General features: G+C 34.0%; 2 protein-coding genes and 1 pseudogene across 2 annotated transcripts; all 3 read right to left on the bottom strand.

Annotated features, from left to right (window-relative positions):
- Positions 1-11,224: 11,224 nt before the first annotated feature.
- On the bottom strand, positions 11,225-12,532 carry LOC139871323 (gamma conglutin 1-like). Its single transcript, XM_071859045.1, has one exon. It carries the CDS (start codon positions 12,530-12,532, stop codon positions 11,225-11,227), a length of 1,308 nt encoding a protein of 435 aa, XP_071715146.1.
- Positions 12,533-14,415: 1,883 nt separating this feature from the next.
- On the bottom strand, positions 14,416-15,753 carry LOC139872650 (chitinase CLP-like). The gene has a single exon (XM_071860568.1). The coding sequence runs from the start codon at positions 15,751-15,753 to the stop codon at positions 14,416-14,418; it is 1,338 nt and encodes a 445-aa protein (XP_071716669.1).
- Positions 15,754-20,682: 4,929 nt separating this feature from the next.
- On the bottom strand, positions 20,683-21,569 carry LOC139871322 (probable aspartic proteinase GIP2; annotated as a pseudogene).
- Between the last annotated feature and the right edge of the window lie 443 nt (positions 21,570-22,012).

The raw sequence follows: 22,012 nt of genomic DNA, 5'->3' as shown, positions 1-22,012 counted from the left end.
CAAATGCGGGTGAAAGAAGATGATATTCCAAAGACTGCTTTCCGAACACGTTACGGTCATTACGAGTTTATGGTCATGCCGTTTGGTTTAAATAATGCACCAGCTGTGTTCATGGACCTTATGAACCGAGTGTGTGGACCATACCTTGACAAGTTTGTCATTGTTTTCATTGATGACATACTTATTTACTCAAAGAATGACCAAGAACATGGTGAACATTTGAGAAAGGTGTTAGAAGTATTGAGGAAGGAAGAATTGTACGCTAAGTTTTCAAAGTGTGCATTTTGGTTGGAAGAAGTTCAATTCCTCGGTCACATAGTGAACAAAGAAGGTATTAAGGTGGATCCAGCAAAGATAGAAACTGTTGAAAAGTGGGAAACCCCGAAAACTCCGAAACACATACGCCAGTTTTTAGGACTAGCTGGTTACTACAGAAGGTTCATCCAAGACTTTTCCAGAATAGCAAAACCCTTGACTGCATTTACGCATAAAGGGAAGAAATTTGAATGGAATGATGAACAAGAGAAAGCATTTCAGTTATTGAAGAAAAAGCTAATTACGGCACCTATATTGTCATTGCCTGAAGGGAATGATGATTTTGTGATTTATTGTGACGCATCAAAGCAAGGTCTCGGTTGTGTATTAATGCAACGAACGAAGGTGATTGCTTATGCGTCTAGACAATTGAAGATTCACGAACAAAATTATACGACGCATGATTTGGAATTAGGCGCGGTTGTTTTTGCATTAAAGACTTGGAGGCACTACTTATATGGGGTCAAAAGTATTATATATACCGACCACAAAAGTCTTCAACACATATTTAATCAGAAACAACTGAATATGAGGCAGCGTAGGTGGATTGAATTGTTGAATGATTACGACTTTGAGATTCGTTACCACCCGGGGAAGGCAAATGTGGTAGCCGATGCCTTGAGCAGGAAGGACAGAGAACCCATTCGAGTAAAATCTATGAATATAATGATTCATAATAACCTTACCACTCAAATAAAGGAGGCGCAACAAGGAGTTTTAAAAAAGGGAAATTTAAAGGATGAAATACCCAAAGGATCGGAGAAGCATCTTAATATTCGGAAAGACGGAACCCGGTATAGGGCTGAAAGGATTTAGGTACCAAAATTTGGAGATATGAGAGAAATGGTACTTAGAGAAGCTCATAAAACCAGATACTCAATACATCCTGGAACGGGGAAGATGTACAAGGATCTCAAGAAACATTTTTGGTGGCCGGGTATGAAAGTCGATGTTGCTAAATACGTAGGAGAATGTTTGACGTGTTCTAAGGTCAAAGCTGAGCATCAGAAACTATCAGGTCTACTTCAACAACCCGAAATCCCGGAATGGAAATGGGAAAACATTACCATGGATTTCATCACTAAATTGCCAAGGACTGCAAGTGGTTTTGATACTATTTGGGTAATAGTTGATCGTCTCACCAAATCAGCACACTTCCTGCCAATAAGAGAAGATGACAAGATGGAGAAGTTAGCTCGACTGTATTTGAAGGAAGTCATCTCCAGACATGGAATACCAATCTCTATTATCTCTGATAGGGATGGCAGATTTATTTCAAGATTCTGGCAGACATTACAGCAAGCATTAGGAACTCGTTTAGACATGAGTACTGCCTATCATCCACAAACTGATGGGCAGAGCGAAAGGACGATACAAACGCTTGAAGACATGCTACGAGCATGTGTTATTGATTTCGGAAACAGTTGGGATCGACATCTACCGTTAGCAGAATTTTCCTACAACAACAGCTACCATTCAAGCATTGAGATGGCGCCGTTTGAAGCACTTTATGGTAGAAAGTGCAGGTCTCCGATTTGTTGGAGTGAAGTGGGGGATAGACAGATTACGGGTCCGGAGATTATACAAGAAACTACCGAGAAGATCATCCAAATTCAACAACGGTTGAAAACCGCCCAAAGTCGACAAAAGAGCTACGCTGACATTAAAAGAAAAGATATAGAATTTGAAATTGGAGAGATGGTCATGCTTAAAGTTGTACCTTGGAAAGGCGTTGTTCGATTTGGTAAACGAGGGAAATTAAATCCAAGGTATATTGGACCATTCAAGATTATTGATCGTGTCGGACCAGTAGCTTACCGACTTGAGTTACCTCAACAACTCGCGGCTGTACATAACACTTTCCACGTCTCGAATTTGAAGAAATTTTTTGCTAAAGAAGATCTCACTATTCCGTTAGATGAAATCCAAATCAACGAAAAACTCCAATTCATCGAAGAACCCGTCGAAATAATGGATCGTGAGGTTAAAAGACTTAAGCAAAACAAGATACCAATTGTTAAGGTTTGATGGAATGCTTGTAGAGGACCCGAGTTCACCTGGGAGCGTGAAGATCAGATGAAGAAGAAATACCCGCATCTATTTCCAGAAGTTTCGTCAACACCTTCAACAGCTTAAAATTTCGGGACGAAATTTATTTAACGGGTAGGTACTGTAGTGACCCGAACTTTTCCATGTTTATATATATTAATTGAGATTGATATTTACATGATTAAATGTTTCCAACATGTTAAGCAATCAAACTTGTTAAGACTTGATTAATTGAAATATGTTTCATATAGACAATTGACCACCCAAGTTGACCGGTGATTCACGAACGTTAAAACTTGTAAAAACTATATGATGACATATATATGGATATATATATATAGTTAACATGATACTATGATAAGTAAACATATCATTAAGTATATTAACAATGAACTACATATGTAAAAATAAGACTACTAACTTAATGATTTTTAAACGAGACATATATGTAACGATTATCGTTGTAAAGACATTTAATGTATATATATCATATTAAGAGATATTCATACATGATAATATCATGATAATATAATAATTTAAAATCTCATTTGATATTATAAATATTGGGTTAACAACATTTAACAAGATCGTTAACCTAAAGGTTTCAAAACAACACTTACATGTAACGACTAATGATGACTTAACGACTCAGTTAAAATGTATATACATGTAGTGTTTTAATATGTATTTATATACTTTTGAAAGACTTTAATACACTTATCAAAATACTTCTACTTAACAAAAATGCTTACAATTACATCCTCGTTCAGTTTCATCAACAATTCTACTCGTATGCACCCGTATTCGTACTCGTACAATACACAGCTTTTAGATGTATGTACTATTGGTATATACACTCCAATGATCAGCTCTTAGCAGCCCATGTGAGTCACCTAACACATGTGGGAACCATCATTTGGCAACTAGCATGAAATATCTCATAAAATTACAAAAATATGAGTAATCATTCATGACTTATTTACATGAAAACAAAATTACATATCCTTTATATCTAATCCATACACCAACGACCAAAAACACCTACAAACACTTTCATTCTTCAATTTTCTTCATCTAATTGATCTCTCTCAAGTTCTATCTTCAAGTTCTAAGTGTTCTTCATAAATTCCAAAAGTTCTAGTTTCATAAAATCAAGAATACTTTCAAGTTTGCTAGCTCACTTCCAATCTTGTAAGGTGATCATCCAACCTCAAGAAATCTTTGTTTCTTACAGTAGGTTATCATTCTAATACAAGGTAATAATCATATTCAAACTTTGGTTCAATTTCTATAACTATAACAATCTTATTTCAAGTGATGATCTTACTTGAACTTGTTTTCATGTCATGATTCTGCTTCAAGAACTTCGAGCGATCCAAGGATCCATTGAAGCTAGATCAATTTTTATCTTTTCCAGTAGGTTTATCCAAGGAACTTAAGGTAGTAATTATGTTCATAACATCATTCGATTCATACATATAAAGCTATCTTATTCGAAGGTTTAAACTTGTAATCACTAGAACATAGTTTAGTTAATTCTAAACTTGTTCGCAAACAAAAGTTAATCCTTCTAACTTGACTTTTAAAATCAACTAAACACATGTTCTATATCTATATGATATGCTAACTTAATGATTTAAAACCTGGAAACACGAAAAATACCGTAAAACCGGATTTACGCCGTCGTAGTAACACCGCGGGCTGTTTTGGGTTAGTTAATTAAAAACTATGATAAAATTTGATTTAAAAGTTGTTATTCTGAGAAAATAATTTTTATTATGAACATGAAACTATATCTAAAAATTATGGTTAAACTCAAAGTGGAAGTATGTTTTCTAAAATGGTCATCTAGACGTCGTTCTTTCGACTGAAATGACTACCTTTACAAAAACGACTTGTAACTTATTTTTCCGACTATAAACCTATAATTTTTCTGTTTAGATTCATAAAATAGAGTTCAATATGAAACCATAGCAATTTGATTCACTCAAAACGGATTTAAAATGAAGAAGTTATGGGCAAAACAAGATTGGATAATTTTTCTCATTTTAGCTACGTGAAAATTGGTAACAAATCTATTCCAACCATAACTTAATCAACTTGTATTGTATATTATGTAATCTTGAGATACCATAGACACGTATACAATGTTTCGACCTATCATGTCGACACATCTATATATATTTCGGAACAACCATAGACACTCTATATGTGAATGTTGGAGTTAGCTATACAGGGTTGAGGTTGATTCCAAAATATATATAGTTTGAGTTGTGATCAATACTGAGATACGTATACACTGGGTCGTGGATTGATTCAAGATAATATTTATCGATTTATTTCTGTACATCTAGCCGTGGACAACTAGTTGTAGGTTACTAACGAGGACAGCTGACTTAATAAACTTAAAACATCAAAATATATTAAAAGTGTTGTAAATATATTTTGAACATACTTTGATATATATGTATATATTGTTATAGGTTCGTGAATCAACCAGTGGCCAAGTCTTACTTCCCGACGAAGTAAAAATCTGTGAAAGTGAGTTATAGTCCCACTTTTAAAATCTAATATTTTTGGGATGAGAATACATGCAGGTTTTATAAATGATTTACAAAATAGACACAAGTACGTGAAACTACATTCTATGGTTGAATTATCGAAATCGAATATGCCCCTTTTTATTAAGTCTGGTAATCTAAGAATTAGGGAACAGACACCCTAATTGACGCGAATCCTAAAGATAGATCTATCGGGCCCAACAAGCCCCATCCAAAGTACCGGATGCTTTAGTACTTCGAAATTTATATCATATCTGAAGGGTGTCCCGGAATGATGGGGATATTCTTATATATGCATCTTGTTAATGTCGGTTACCAGGTGTTCACCATATGAATGATTTTTATCTCTATGTATGGGATGTGTATTGAAATATGAAATCTTGTGGTCTATTATTATGATTTGATATATATAGGTTAAACCTATAACTCACCAACATTTTTGTTGACGTTTTAAGCATGTTTATTCTCAGGTGATTATTAAGAGCTTCCGCTGTCGCATACTTAAATAAGGACGAGATTTGGAGTCCATGCTTGTATGATATTGTGTAAAAACTGCATTCAAGAAACTTATTTTGTTGTAACATATTTGTATTGTAAACCATTATGTAATGGTCGTGTGTAAACAGGATATTTTAGATTATCATTATTTGATAATCTACGTAAAGCTTTTTAAACCTTTATTGATGAAATAAAGGTTATGGTTTGTTTTAAAATGAATGCAGTCTTTGAAAAACGTCTCATATAGAGGTCAAAACCTCGCAACGAAATCAATTAATATGGAACGTTTTTAATAAATAAGAACGGGACATTTTAAAACCCTCATCACAACACAATATACTCTAGTGTATGGTATCGTCAATAACGAACTTTAAACCCACACCCCACAAGTAAATAAATTATATACATACATTAAGTGCACAACATTAAATCATCCTTGTCACAAGGATGATTTAGCACTTCCGAGCTTCAACGCAATGTACCTAAATCATTAAGTGCACATTCAATTTCACAACTAGTGGGATTTACCACAATACTCCCACTTGAGCATTTAATGACCCAATTTGCATTAAATGACTCGACTACACACAACCGCCCATAAATGGCCAAGACTCGACTTTAATCACTAAGACTAGTGAATTAAAGTCTATTAACTTCAATTAACACAAAACTTAAGGTAATCCATACCCATTTCAACTAATTAGGTCAACTAGTACATTTTGACCCATTTTATAACACTTAAACTCACAATCAAGTCAAACTCGCCCATTAACACCTCTTTCATAATTCTTAAAGTGCATTAGTGGCTAACAACACCAATTGACACTTACAACCTCAAATCACAAGGCCAAAACCTTAGATTATGGCTATTAGGGTTTAATTACAACAACATAACCCAAACTCACCCATTTTACCCTCAAATGGGTCATACAAATCACTAGTACCCAAAACCCTAGTCATTAACCAATAAAAACTCAAACTTAGAGTTAGAACTTACCGAGACTATCAACGCGTAGCTAGAGACACAAGGAACAACTTTAAATCTCGCTCCTAGGTTTGATTCACAAATCTCCAACTTCAAATCTCAAGATCAAGCTAGGTGGGTTTTGTGTTTTGGGAAAGAAATAGGAAAGAAAATGGAAATGAAAATGAAATAAATGGATGTGTGGTGGAGAGTTAATGCTCCCACCAGATTTACATGTCAAATTACCATTTTGTCCCTCAAAGTCATTTAATTTAAGCTAAAACCGGAATCAGAACTGCAGAATTGCCGCGGCGCGGCGCTAAATGTCGCGGCGCGACGTTACAAAGGAAAAACCACCACTCTTAACTCAACTTCTGATCCTGGTTTGCTTGCTTTGCCGCGGCGCGGACCCATTTGTCGCGGCGCGGCTTAAGGCACGATCTGGTCAGCTCGACCATCTTAAACACAAAAAAAATCGTTTTACACAACATTAATTCGTTCAAGCCTTCAATACACGTCTAACTCTCATATCTAAGTCTCACGAGACTTAACACTATCCGAAGCTCCTTTAAGACTTATTTACGCACACATTAACAAGTACACACACACACACACACACACACACACACATATATATATATATATATATATATATATATATATATATATATATATATATATATATATATACACAATTACGCATAAACAATGAGTTACATACGTACAAATGATTAAGTATGTACCTTTCGATATGTACGGGAAAAACGGGATGTTACATTATTCTCATGTATGAAAGAAATCTTTCGCTGTGCATTTGCTCATTTTAAAGATATTACATAGAGTCGTTCATGACATATTTAGAAGAGTACCTCGCAATGGGACCATATGTTGATGACTTTGTCCAGATGGATTAGGACGAGTTTCTACATGTGGTACCAATATTAACTCTTCAATCAGGCGACAACCACTCTTGCCTTCTGATCAACACAAATGTACGTCAACTTACCTATTCGTATAGCACTTCTATTCAAATTATATTCAGTACACACTTCAACACTAGAATTTTGGATTTCTAATTACTGTCAAATCTAACATGATGTTATAACATTATGATTACATATTTGTGTTGAGAAGCTTACACCACAGGGAACGGCTATTCATTTGAATATGAACTACAGAAAAAAAAACCCACTTCACATAAATTTTCGACAAGCACACAACTTTTAGAATATCAAATTTTACCAGCGAGCTAACAAAATACTGGGAGAAAACGATATCAAATCTAACTTTACTCATATTCGGCCTGCAAGCAATATTTGAAAATATACCAGTTGATGGAAACCCATCTCACTTTTTCGAATTCAGATCATTCAGCCAACTCAAGGCGTACACAATGACAGGTAACAAATAAACATATAAACGACTGTTCAATAAAATATCTACTGACCACAATAAATATTATACATACTACATAGGATGCATTGTTAACGTTGAGGAAGTTAAGCAAAGTATCGGGCCAAACGAAGAACCAAAGGACTGAAGAGGCGAAGATCAATCAACGTCATCATTCTAAAGTAAGCACACAAGCCATCTATAATCATAGTATCAAATAATCCACAAATAACATCCCAACTGTAACACTCCTTTATGTTTACAATGATGATACGATACATCTAACTCTGTGGGACGACCACGCAAGATACTTCGATGTCGAAACCTATAGCTGCAAGCGCCTGCTGAGTGAAGCAAAACAAATGTAAGTTCAAACAAAAAACCTAAAAACATGTTGCAAAACATATACTTTAAACCATATTAACCGTACATTCTATCACAAATAATAAAAAACTATTATATATCTAAATATTAAATATCCAATCCAATACTAATAGTGGCAACAATTACAAGAACAAAGAGACATTCGAACAACGCCCGCTGCTCTAGTCAGAAACAGTATAATTTTCAGTAGCTATTGCCACACATTCCAAAATGATATAAGGTAAATAAATTATACTCTCTATATTTCTATTTAAAATTAGGTCTCGGTTTCAAGTGGAGAGATTCAGAATAATATATAGTGATTGTAGTTGCTCAATCTGTAGCTGTTTACAATCACTGTTAAATATTACTTGCAGGGTCGTATCTTTACATGTGAAGGCACAATCGGTGAAATAGTAACCAACAAAGAATGGTTCTACTATGTTTGCCCCACTTGCAAAAAGAAATTAAGTGGAATACGTATAATGTGTAGATCATGAAACCAATGAAATATACATCATGAGGTAATCCAACAAAAACTACATCATACGCTTCTCCACTATATACTAACAACCCTCTGCTTCTTTCTTTCAAAGTTATTAAACGATTTATATGTGGATGGTGAGAAGAATGTGAACATCGCAATCAAAAACTAGAAGGGCAAGCCGCATCCTCCAGTTCCACTACAACCAGAGTAAAAAAGAAAAACCAGAATTCATATTCCACCGCCACTTACCCTGCCAGCCCAAACGCAGAAACCAAGTTCGAAAACCATCCACAAGAATCAACGCCAGAGGTCCACCAGGTCAGCATTATCACATAAAAATAGCCTTTAAATCAATATATCAGTACTGAACTTCAAAAACTTATGTGCAGCAACTAATGGACACACCAGCTACAACAACTCCAATACAAAGACTCCAAACAAGCAAGAAAAAGAAGCAGTCAACCTATCAACCAAGAGCACAATATTCCATGCCAGACGAAGACCAAGGACAAAAAAAGGAATAAACGCCAACAGTGTTTAAGTAGCTACTATCCATAGACAACCATAATATGTAATAAACTAATCCTAAATGTGTAGACAACTATTCAACCGTTGTAACCATTTTACCAATGTGAACAACTATAGCTACAAAAAACCCCGAGCACCTCACAAGGCCAAAGCAAACAAAAAACGGAACGTAACCGCAACAACGCGCGGTCCGTCCTGTAGCTAGTATATACTATTTGGCATGTGGAATCTGGTCGTTTCATCAAGGTGAAAACTGACATCCCAAAACAATTTTACAAACTCGCCCCCTCAACTATCTTTCAAACTATAATTTTTCAGGGGTATAAACCGTCAACCCATTATTCTATTAAAAAACCTTAACCAAACTTCACCAAAAAATTTATCGGCCCGTATCTTCCCGCTCGCAGAGCGTTAAATTTCTGCGGCACCACCGTTCAACTCAGAATAATTTTACGAACATAACGCAACTAATATACGTGAAACAGACACCTTTTAAAAAAACGCTAAACACACCGACATCTAAAACAAGGCTTAACACATGGGTCATTTTCGCTTCTGAAAATAGATAACGTTACGTTAACTATCAATATGCAATCCGAAAGGCCCCGCCGCAACGCGCGGGCTGGTATGGATCTAGTTTAAATTAACTGCAGCTACCTTGATACATGTTCAAGCCTTCGGCCCATATCTGAATTATTATTTTTTTGGCGAAAAAACTAAAACCCGTATAGAAACGAGGTCGTTTTTCATAGGAAAACACCATCAACAGAGAATACAAAAGACGGGGGCAACGAAGAAGCTCACACCTAGAAAGCACTCAACTAAACAAAAACTATACTCAACTAAACAAAAACTATCTATAAACGAGTTTCCCCTAACAACACGACAAACCTGAAAACAAACTATCCAAAACTAAACTGAAAACTACACAAAATTAACAAGAACCAAACCAAACGAACAAAGTGGAATCAACAAACGAAAAGAAAAATATAACCAAAAACACGAGATCTCAATCTATCGACCTCTAGGTCCCGCCCTTTTCAGCTTTTCATTAACCGTCTCTTTCAAAGTTTTTTTCCCGGTCCGATTCTCCATCTTGTAAGAAAACACATTTGCGGATGCATTACCCGGTTCGTTCTTCCCGACCAATCGTGTCATCATTTCATCGAATGCCGCAAAAGCCTCCACCGACATAAATTTCCTTTCCCGTTTGCGCATGAACCGCCTTCTCGTCCATCATGAGAACTCATAAACAAGTGTTAAATTATGTCCCCGTAATCTAAGTCGTCATTATCATTTTTAAGCTTAAAAGTACTCGAAGTGAAACCCATCTTTGATGACCCATTTAAAGATCAGCTAGTTATGGAGATGACTTAGATTTGTTTGGTGCTATTTAAAATTAATAAAGTTAATTATGCAAAATACAGTTGACTTTATGTTTAAGAAACCAACATAAAACTTTTATAATATATATACATACTCGTACAAATTTACAGTAAACTTGATGGAGAACTTGGTTACAAGTTACAAACTTAACACCTCAATTTTATTTATTTATTTATTTATTTTTTGCGAAAAAACAAAAACTCATATAGAAACGAGGTCGTTTTTCAAAGAAAAACGCCCTCAACGGAGAATACAAAAGGATAAGAGGAAAACGGAAAAGCTCACACCTAAAACGCAACTATCTAAACAAAAACTATCTATAAACCAACTTCCCTAACATCCAAAAAAAAAAAAACTACAAAGATACTTAATCAATGACTTTGACCATTTCAAACATGTCAATTATTAGATAAACTCGCCGGCCCGTGAGCCATGAAACAGTTTTAAAAGAAGTTACAATTCTGTTTTCAAGATTACAGAATCAATATTCATACTTCAGACTCAATTACTTCTTTGGTACATAATGATATTAACAAGCTAACAAGTTATTATTTTGTTTAACTATTGCAATTAAAATTCATACATTGTGCTTACCCACATTCATTAACAAGATGATCATTTATTGTAAACATATTGAACAACAAATACATTCCAAATTCAACTCGCCTTTTCGAAACAGCTTCAAGGGCTAGGAGTAAGCGTAAAGTTAAAGTTTGAGCACGAAGTCTGCTTACGCAACAATGAAGAACTATACCCAAAAATCGAGTTCTCTAAATCAAACAACAGAAAGTTATCCTCAAACTGAAACGTTCCGATCACAATTGCAGGTTCACTTGTAGCACCACCATCAACAAACGCTAAACACGCTACATCTTTCGTTATTTGCTTAATCGAGTTAGCCGTCGATATAATCCAGTTCTTCCCACCTTGTACACCAAAATCAATATCCGGAACTTTCACACTAACCAGGTTAGACGTGTTATAACAATGACCAAACGGTGCAACCGGTTTTGCAAGAGGGATCCTTTGCGTAACCTTTGCAAACCTCCGAACCACACCGTTATAAATATCGGTTCTTAGAGTAGTGTAAGGCTCAGTTGTACTTATTCTCGCAGTTGTATTCGTTGGTACATCAATAAATCTCGCTTTTATAACAATCGAATTCACATTGATAAAATATCCAAACGAATCGTTATGTTTCAGTAACGGAGTAAACGAAAGATAACTTCTTACGTCAACGTTTGACTGTGGAAGAAGATTATAAGAACTGTTTCCGTATAAAAGTGCACCAGGAGCAGACACATTACTAGGTAGACATAACGCTACGATTCGTTTAAGCGGTTCGAATAAATAAGCTGGCAACGCGTAAGGTGAAGACGAAAGCGCCATGACACCCGAAACATTCGCGGGGAACGATGAAAATGACGAAGAATCGACACAAGCAGCGTTAGGGTAAAAACCGTATAAACCATCGAAAACGTTTCTACCGTTACTTGTATTAACCGTGAATTCATCGTAGTTGAGTAACGCTTGGTTACACGAACCAGTAACGGGGTTAACCACGTCGACTGGACAAGTACAGTAACCCCAACCGGGTATGGTTGAGTCGTTGTTAACGGGTGGGCAAGAAGGGGTGTTTGGATACGAGTAAGTGGTTCGAACATCAGTGCATTGGTATTCTTCGCACGACACGGGGTAAGTACAAAGCGTGTCGTTAGGACAACTACCTGGGAAACTGTTCCATTGTAGAATGCAGTTGTGCCATATGAATGGTGCGTCGAGGTCTATAAGGAAGTTTGCGTGTAAGTATTGTAAGTTTACGTATTTTGTCATGATTTGAACGCTGTAAAGAGGCTTAGTGGCATCTGTATGTTTGGTAACGGGCATAACAACGGAGGAGTAAGGTGGTACGAAAGCGGCTTTGGCTTCATGTTCATGAGAAATGATTAAGGTTACAATGATAACGAGTAGTTGTAAAAAGAGTTGCATTTTTGAAAGTTTGTGTGTAGTATAGTTTGTGAAAAGGCATTAACAGTATTTATAGTTTTGACATTTGAGAAATAAAAGTCAACGTTGTAAAGACAGCAGAGTACGTATAATCTAAGAAAGAATCGTCTGATTATCTGTTAAACTGATAGAATTAAAAACAAAAGATTCCACACTTAGAAGGAAAGTTAGATTTTTAATTCAATTATTTATAAATTTAAATGTATCTTATCTAGATATTTTCTTGAAAATTTGGTTACTGTAGCTAGAGTAAGCTGAAGTTGCATATTTTAAAAAATTAGTCGCATATATATATATATATATATATGGAACTTGGTGTACTGCCAAGCTAACTAGAAGCTTGCAAAACGTTGGTCCTTTCTTACATATATGCAACTTGGCCACATTAATAACTACACCGGCTAACTTGCTTATTACCTAAAGTGGTCAGAGCCCCTTGCATACGCTATCATATGCAGAATTGACTCGAAATATATCATCTGGTCAAATGATTCAATACAATATTGGAACTGGAATCACGTGTAGCTCGTATACGTATCTCACGTAGCTCATATTTATATTCCCTTGAGTTATTAAATAATGTAATGTTAACTCCTGTAAAATCAATCATCAAACAATATATTATTAATTCAAACATAGGTTTCATAAAATTAGTTAGCCCTTTAAAGAGAAGTCCAGCCCATTAACATAATTGGCCCTAATCCATCCGTTGGATAAGGATTATAGAACACATCTCCTCATCCAACCTTCAATTTTCGAACTTTCTTCAATCAATTGGAACTTTTCGGATTTCCGAAACTGCTTGATTGATTCTACCTTCTTGCAAGCATGCATTTTGTCTCAAATCTAAGGTCCTTCCTTTGTCTTTTACTTATTTTTAATTTTATTTGTTGTTATTGTTAAATTGTGGATAATTGCGTATGTACAATTAGGCAAACATTGAATTTCGCATTCGCGAGATATTCTAATATTTGAATTTTGTGAGATAATTTATACAGTATATTTTATTTTTAATGTGTACTGATTCCGTATGTGATATATGGTTTAGGATCTGATACTTGTAAATTGAATAAACAAATTAAATCGTATGGAGTATAATAATTTGCATCTATGAATTCCAACTTAATTATAAACCATACGCATCGACTTTAGTTGAACACTGAACACGATCTTTTTAAATGCTTCACGGAGTTAGCCAGACACAGTCCAATTTTTCCCATCATATAGTCTGAAATCAATATAAGGAAACCTTAAACCAACTAGAGGGCTATTTAAGCTTTTGAAACGAAGGCCAAATGAAGGGTTCAGATTTTAGCGACTAAAAATGTCTTAACCACACGATTATAAATATCAGTTGTAAGAGTTGTGTAACGCTCCATTGTTTGGTAGTGGCGTTGACACCAATAGAGTATCCGAAATAGTCTGGATGTTAAAACGAAATTATCCAATTTTTTGTTAAAGGTGCGTATACTAATACTCCCTCCGTAATTATGTCCTTTTTAACTTTTCAAGGTCTTATTTTTAAAATTTTGACTTCAAATATTTTTATTTGTGTTATGTAGTATTTGATGAAACTTATATGAATGAATTCGGTTTTAAAATGTGTTTTCATTGATATAAGTTTTATCAAATATTATATAACACAAACAAAAATATTAGAAGTCAAAATTATAGAAGTAAGATTATAAAAAGTCAAACATGACACTTATTATGAGACTTAGGGAGTACAACCATTTTATTTAAGTCGGACAATAAAACATTGAACAAGTTCATCGCTACTTGGAACACAAACTGCTTATGGAACTATGAAGTCTCTTTCCAACCGTTAATTTATTCAAAAACTGCATTGTTAGCTAGTTGCTAGATTAGATATTGGTAAAGTTGAAATTTGAACATGAAGTCTTCTTAGATAGCAACGACGAACTAAACCCAAAAGTCGAATTCTCTAAATTAAACATCACAAAGTTGTCCTCAAACTGAAACGCCCCGATCACGATTGCAGGCTCACTCGTTGCACCACCATCAACAAACGCAAGGCACGCAACATCTTTTGTCATTTGCTTCATGGAGTTAGCCGTGGTTATTGTCCACGTCACTCCATCTTGTAGACCAAAATCAATATTAGGTACTTTTATATTGACTTTCGTATCATTACTAGAGGCCTTGTAACAAAGACCAAATGGTGCGATTGGCGTTGCAGTAGGGATTCGCTTTGTAACCTTTGCAAACCTTCTTACAACTTGATTATAAATGTCGGTTCTTAACGTGGTATAAGGGTCAATTGTACTTATCTTGGTAATTGTATTCGCAGTAATGTTGATTGATCTCTTTTTAATCACAATGCTATTGACACCGATAAAGTACCCAAATGAATCTGGATGCTTTTGTAACGGAGTATAAGAAAGATATCTCCTTACATCAACATTCGATTGAGGAAAAAAGTAATACGGACCAATTCCATAAAATAGAACCCCGGGACTAGATAACATGCTAGGCAAACATAGAGATAATATGTTTTTAAGTGGGGTCGATAAATAAGTTGGTAACGCGTGTTTAGAGATTGAAAACGCCATTACACCACTAACATCTTTCGGGAACGATTGAAATGAAGAAGAAGGAGCACACGCAGCGCTAGGGTTAACACCATATTGTCCATTAACAGTATTTCTTCCGTTAGGGTTAAAGCCATAGTCTCCATAAATAGTATTTCTCCCGTTACTTGTGTTAAATGTGAACGAGTCGAATTCAAGTACGGCTTGATCACATGATCCAGTAACGGGGTTGACCACATTGACCGGACAAGTACATTGACCCCAACCAGGTAATATCGGATTTGGCGTTGCTTGTGAGCAAGAAGGGTTCTTGTATGAGTACGTGGTTCTGACATCATCACATGGATATTCATCACATCCAACGGGATATGCACAAAGTTTGTTCGATGGACATTGGTCTCGAGGCGATTTGACGATGCAATCGTGCCATGTGAAAGGAGCATTAATGTCTATAAGGAGTTTTGCATGCTTATATTCCGTGTTTACGTATGCTGTCATGACATCGACGCTATATAGAGGTTTAACAGCATCGGTATGTTTGTAAACTTGGGCAACTGCGGAAGTGAATGGATATTTATATTTTGCAGTTGTTATGAGATGCTGAGAGATGAAGGCTAAAATGAAAAGGGTTAGCTTTATGAATGAAATCATTTTCGAATGTATGTATTGTTGGATTAATTGTAATTAAGTTCTTGAGTTGAGAATCAAGCAGGTTTATATAGATGATTAAGCAGGTTTATCTAGTTGTCTTACTTTTTTTTGACGTATTTCAAAGTCTTGTCCGAATTAAAACTTTTATTATCATTAAAGTCAGATGATTAAGTAGTAATCAATCTTTTTAATAAATTCATTAAAATTTTGCAAGTTGAATTTTGTTAATATATACAGTGTATAATTTGTTTGTTTATGTGTTCAGAGATATTTGGGAGGATGGAGAAAGTCAACGGTCAAGAAGGTATAGTGAAGCAATAGTGATGACTGATGAATGACAATTTGAAGCATGAAGGTTAGTAATATGTGAAAAGCACTAAATTATAGGTTGATGATGATTTGTAGACAGTAAATTTCTAGTTCTATGTCAACGAATGTATTTTTAAGCATTATATTATATGAAATTAAAAAATAAAATGTCATGAACTGCAATATTTACTAGCAAACTGTAAGGTAGTAATCATCACTAATACCATGGTTGAAGAAATCGGAACTCTGGGAGTTCTCGGCGGGGCAATTTTTAGGAATTCCCGGAGAACTCGGTGGTTGACTTTCGTTGACTTTTAATATAAATATATATTTTTGAATATATATATATATATATATATATATATATATATATATATATATATATATATATATATATATATATATATATATATATATATATGGAAGTAACCAATCGGGGGGAAGCAACATTTTTTTTTTTTTTCGTTTTTTTGAATTTTTTTTCCGGCATCAAGATCACACGAAAATATGAACATTTAGAAGAGACACTTCGTGATGAATGTTATTATTTAGGCGGGAAAACGATCGACAAAAATAACATTCAAGATAATATTGTTCGTGAAGAATATGAACGTTTTTTTTCTTCTTCATGTTTTGTGAAGTAAAATTTAGCCCGATTTAGAGTTTAGGATTTAGGGTTTGGTGTTTTGGGATCTAAATCATAAATCTAAACCCTAAATCTAAACCCTAAATCCTAAATTTCTAAACCCTATAAACCCTAATATCTAAACCCCAATAGCTAAAACCTCAATATACGCTCGAAAAATACGATAATTGTTATATATTACTTCTTCGAGCGTTTTCCCGCCAAAATAAAAATATTTATCACAAAGTGTCTCTACTAAATGTTCATATTTTCATCTCATCTATAATGTTCGTGAACAAAGTTTTTTTTAAAAAAAAAAGTTTTTGCTTCCCCCCGCTTCCCCCCAATTGGTTACTTTCCTCTTGATCCTACCACTATATATATATATATATATATATATATATATATATATATATATATATATATATATATATATATATATAACTATGAAGCTTATTTATGTTATTTTAGTTTGATTAAACTTTGAGGACTATAATTGTCATTTGATCAAAGTTAAAGAAATCAATATAAAAAGTACTAGGAGTTGTAAGCTTGTAGCTGTAAAAGCATAGATAAATAGATATTAGATATACGGAGTAAAAGTAACATCCTGACCAAACTTGTATATCTATATCTATAGTTTCTATTATATTGCTAAAATGATGATGTCATAAAAAGGCTATTTCTCTTTATAAAAGAAAATCAAAAAGAAAAAGAAAATTTCTCAATCACTCTTGCTGATGTCATAAACAAATTAATTTTTTTTATAAAAAATACATTAATCAATAAGTAAAATATCATAAATCCTTGACGAAATTTAAGGCCGAAGTCTACGAACTATGAGCTGCCAACTTCCATGCATATCTACATTTAAACTAATATGGAGTCACTATTTTGGTCATTGAAGTTTACAGATTTATTTCCAAAGTTCACCACTATCTTTTCTTCTAATTCAATTTTAATTAATCGTTAGTTTAGTTTTATAAATTAAATCATACGGAGTACTTAAATATTTAACTATTGTACATCTAGAACTCAATGCTCTTCTATCTATCTATCTATCTATCTATCTATCTATAGTTAATATTAAAATGCTATAATGATGATGTTATTATTAGACAAATTTCTTTGTTAAGAAAAAATCAAAAAGAAAAAGAAAAAAATTTAAACACGGTGGGTGATGTCATTAATCTAAATAATTTTAAATTAATAATCTATAGTTTCTATTATATTGCTAAAATGATGATGTCATAAAAAGGCTATTTCCCTTTATAAAAGAAAATCAAAAAGAAAAAGAAAATTTCTCAATCACTCGCTGATGTCATAAACAAATTAATTTTTTTTTATAAAAAATACATTAATCAATAAGTAAAATATCATAAATCCTTGACGAAATTTAAGGCCGAAGTCTACGAACTATGAGCTGCCAACTTCCATGCATATCTACATTTAAACTAATATGGAGTCACTATTTTGGTCATTGAAGTTTACAGATTTATTTCCAAAGTTCACCACTATCTTTTCTTCTAATTCAATTTTAATTAATCGTTAGTTTAGTTTTATAAATTAAATCATACAGAGTACTTAAATATTTAACTATTGTACATCTAGAACTCAATGCTCTTCTATCTATCTATCTATCTATCTATCTATCTATCTATCTATCTATCTATAGTTAATATTAAAATGTTATAATGATGATGTCATTATTAGACTAATTCCTTTGTTAAGAAAAAATCAAAAAGAAAAAGAAAAAAATTTAAACACGGTGGGTGATGTCATTAATCTAAATAATTTTAAATTAAAATTAAATCTTATTAATTAATTATTATTATTAAATCTTATTAATAATTATTTTAATTATTAAAATTAAATAATTTTAAATTATTTTAATTAATTATTTTAATTAATTATTTTGAATTGAGTACGAGAAGGTATAAAAGCTAGACAGACAGAAACCAATTCTAAATTTATATTTTACTTTACACTTTTAAAATAAAATGACAAACAATATTATCTCTTATGATTGGATATGGATTGTTTAATATGCATTTTAGGTGTCTGATGAAATGTTCAGCTGGCGAGTTTCTTAGTCGGACTCTGTGGTTCCACGAGTCATTAAACTAAATAACTTTAGCATTTACGTTCACTCAATACCTAAAACATATCATTAAACTGTTTCGTTTAAATTATCTCTTATGATTGGATGTGGATTGTTTAATATGCATTTTAGGTGTCTGATGAAATGTTCAGCTGACGAGTTTCTTAGTCGGACTCTGTGGTTCCACGAGTCATTAAACTAAATAACTTTAGCATTTACGTTCACTCAATACCTAAAACATATCATTAAATTGTTTCGTTTAAACAAACCCGTGATTTCACGGGTCATTTCACTAGTTCTATATCTATTAAGCAAATTCAAGTGAATTTTCAATTTCAGATATACTTTTTTTCAATTTCTTCAACGCACACTTTCTTTCCATTCTTAATCTTCGCCTGAAACTTACACTTCTCTTCCGCTAGCTGCCGATCACCGCCGTGGTCACCTCCTCCGGTTTCACTATCTCTATTCTCACCGGAGTAAACTCTCTCTTTCTCTCTCTTCTTTTTCGTTTTTCTGTCGTTCCGTCCAGATCTGAGTTTTTGACCGCCGTTGACCGGCAGTCGACCGAGTAATTAGCCGATTTGACCATCGAGTTCTCGCTGAGCTCCTGAAAATGAGAAGCCGGCGAGAAATCGCCGATTTAATCCGGGTTTTGCAACCTTGACTAATACTAAGTGTAGTGGTGGCAAGGTTGTAAATAACCCAAAGTTTGGGGTTAATTTGGTAAATCAACTTTTTTTTTTTTTTTTTAAAAACTACTTTTTTCATTATTTTTACAACTTTTTTTTACTTCATTTTTCCATCTTCTTATTTCATCCTTTATTTTTTAAATGTTCAACTAACCGACCGTTAATCGTTATTTTAAATGTTCAATTAATCGACCGTTAAACAACGATACCGTAGTGAAGTGCAAGTCTTTTATTCTTGTTTTTCATACTAAGATCATGTATGTTTTTGACTTAATTGACTTAATGGTATGAAACTTAATTTAAAAAGTAGGGTGTTTGTTTTTAACTTATTAAATAATACGCGTCTTAATAAATAAAGTGAATTAAGCGTGAAATTCCATTTAAATTCTTAATTTTTAATAACTGCGGTAGGGTTAATTTAATAATTTTAATTATTCAGACAATTTTTCAGCACATAAAACAAACACTAATTATTTATTTATTACTTATTTCTCACAGACATCATATATCCATATTCATATATCCAGATTCAGGACTTAAAACAAACAAACGAGCCCTAAAAGTGATTAATTTTTTTTTTATTTAAAGCTGGACACTTTGCCATTTCACGTTTACTTGCTTTTTTTCTTTTTTTTTTTCCTTTTAACATCACGTGGTTATGGGCTTATGGCTCTTTCTTAATTTCCAACTTTTTTCTAATTTTTTATTTCTGAAAATAGCCTTAGAGTACATGGAGTCGTGGAATTTTTCAACGTCGACACCGGGGACGGCAAGATCCGATCGTCGTCCCACTCTCATTCGCCGTCGCCTCGGTGTCAGGGTTCAAAGTCGACTGTAGGACTCGTATTTACAAATTTTTTGCGAGATATTTTAATAATTGGATCTTGTGAAATATTTTTACAGTTTTTATGTATAGTAATTACGTATGTGATATGTGGTTTAGGACCTGATAATTGTAAATTGAATAATAGATCATTAATCATGTATAATTTGCATATATTAATTGCAACGTTATTATAACCCTGGAAAGAAGGTAAGCGGCAATTATCCAAGAATATGTAAAACGTACGTATTATTTGAGCATTTTCATTGAACTCAGAAAATTAAACATTAATGAAGAAGTTCATCACTACTTAGGAACACAAACTGCTTATGGATATATTATCCCTTTCCCAGTTAATTTATTTGAAAGCATTACTAGATTACATAAAAGAAAAACTGAAATTTGAGCACGAAGTCTTCTTAGGTAGCAACGAGGAACTAAACCCGAAAGTCGAATTCTCCAAATTAAACATTATTAAACATTACAAAGTTGTCCTCAAACTGAAACGCCCCGATCACAATTGCAGGCTCAATAGTTGCACCACCATCAACAAACGCAAGGCACGCGACATCGTTCATCATTTGCTTCATTGAATTAGCCGTGGTTATAGTCCACTTAATTCCATTCGGTAGACCAAAATCGATAATTGTTACTTTTGTATCATTACTATAGGCCCTGTAAAACAAAGGCCAAATGGTGCGATTGGCGTTGTAGTAGGAATTTGCTTCGTAACCATTAAAAACCTTCTTACAACTTGATTATAAATGTCGGTTCTTAACGTGGTGTAAGGGTAAATTGTACTTAGCTTGGTTATGGTATTTGCAGTAATGTTGATGGATCTTTTTTTAATTACTATTCCATTGACACCGATAAAGTACCCAAACGAATCTGGATGCTTTAGTAACGGAGTATAAGAAAGATAACTCAGTACATCAACTTTCGTTTGAGGAAAAAGGTAATACAGACCGATTCCATAAAATAGTGCCCAAATAGTGCCCCGAGAGCAGATAACGTGCTAGGCAAACATAGAGATAATGTGTTTTTAAGTGGTTGCGATAAATAAGTTGGTAACACGTGATTAGAGGTTGAAACTGGTTTTACATATATAGTTGAAAAAATTGCTGAAATAGTCCCTGTGGTTTGTACCAAAATGCTAGTTTCGTCCCTGTGCTTTTTTTTGATGGATGTGGTCCCGGTGGTTTGTAAAAGTTGTTGATTTAGTCCCTGTGACTGACGGCCGTAAAAAAGGCAGTTAACTCCAGTCATGTGCCAGACATGTGAGGGTATTTTCGTCAGTTTCTTTCATTTATTAGCAAAATTGCTGAAATGGTCCCTATGGTTTGTACCAAAATGTAAGATCCTGAATTTTTGTGCACCAGAAAATGTTCCTGAAAGTGTCAGTAAATGTGTGCATCAGAAAGCGCCACTAAAAGTGAACCTAACACTTATGCATTTTCAGAATTTACATCAGAATCAGAATCTGTCAACTTCAGTCCCTGAACTCTAAGAACTGGTAATATGTCGCGTTTTAAGGGTGTTTGTCACGTTTTGGATCGTCGCGGAACGCGACATATGTGGTTGAAACGCGATGGCCTAAAAACCTGCCACCTGACCACTTTATCGCGTTTGGGTTGGTGTTGTCGCGTCCTGGTTGTCGCGAAACGCGACAGGTCATCGCGAAACGCGACAAAGTCGCTGAATTGACAATT

Source organism: Rutidosis leptorrhynchoides, chromosome 10, assembly GCF_046630445.1.
Source record: "Rutidosis leptorrhynchoides isolate AG116_Rl617_1_P2 chromosome 10, CSIRO_AGI_Rlap_v1, whole genome shotgun sequence".
NCBI lineage: Eukaryota > Viridiplantae > Streptophyta > Magnoliopsida > Asterales > Asteraceae > Rutidosis > Rutidosis leptorrhynchoides.
Note: the sequence above shows the minus strand (reverse complement) of the source record. Positions and strands in the feature narration are given on the sequence as shown.

Bases quoted from the DNA above. Each gene is read 5' to 3' on its own strand.
- LOC139871323 (XM_071859045.1), bottom strand. From the start codon at position 12,532: ATGCAACTCTTTTTACAACTACTCGTTATCATTGTAACCTTAATCATT.
- LOC139872650 (XM_071860568.1), bottom strand. From the start codon at position 15,753: ATGATTTCATTCATAAAGCTAACCCTTTTCATTTTAGCCTTCATCTCT.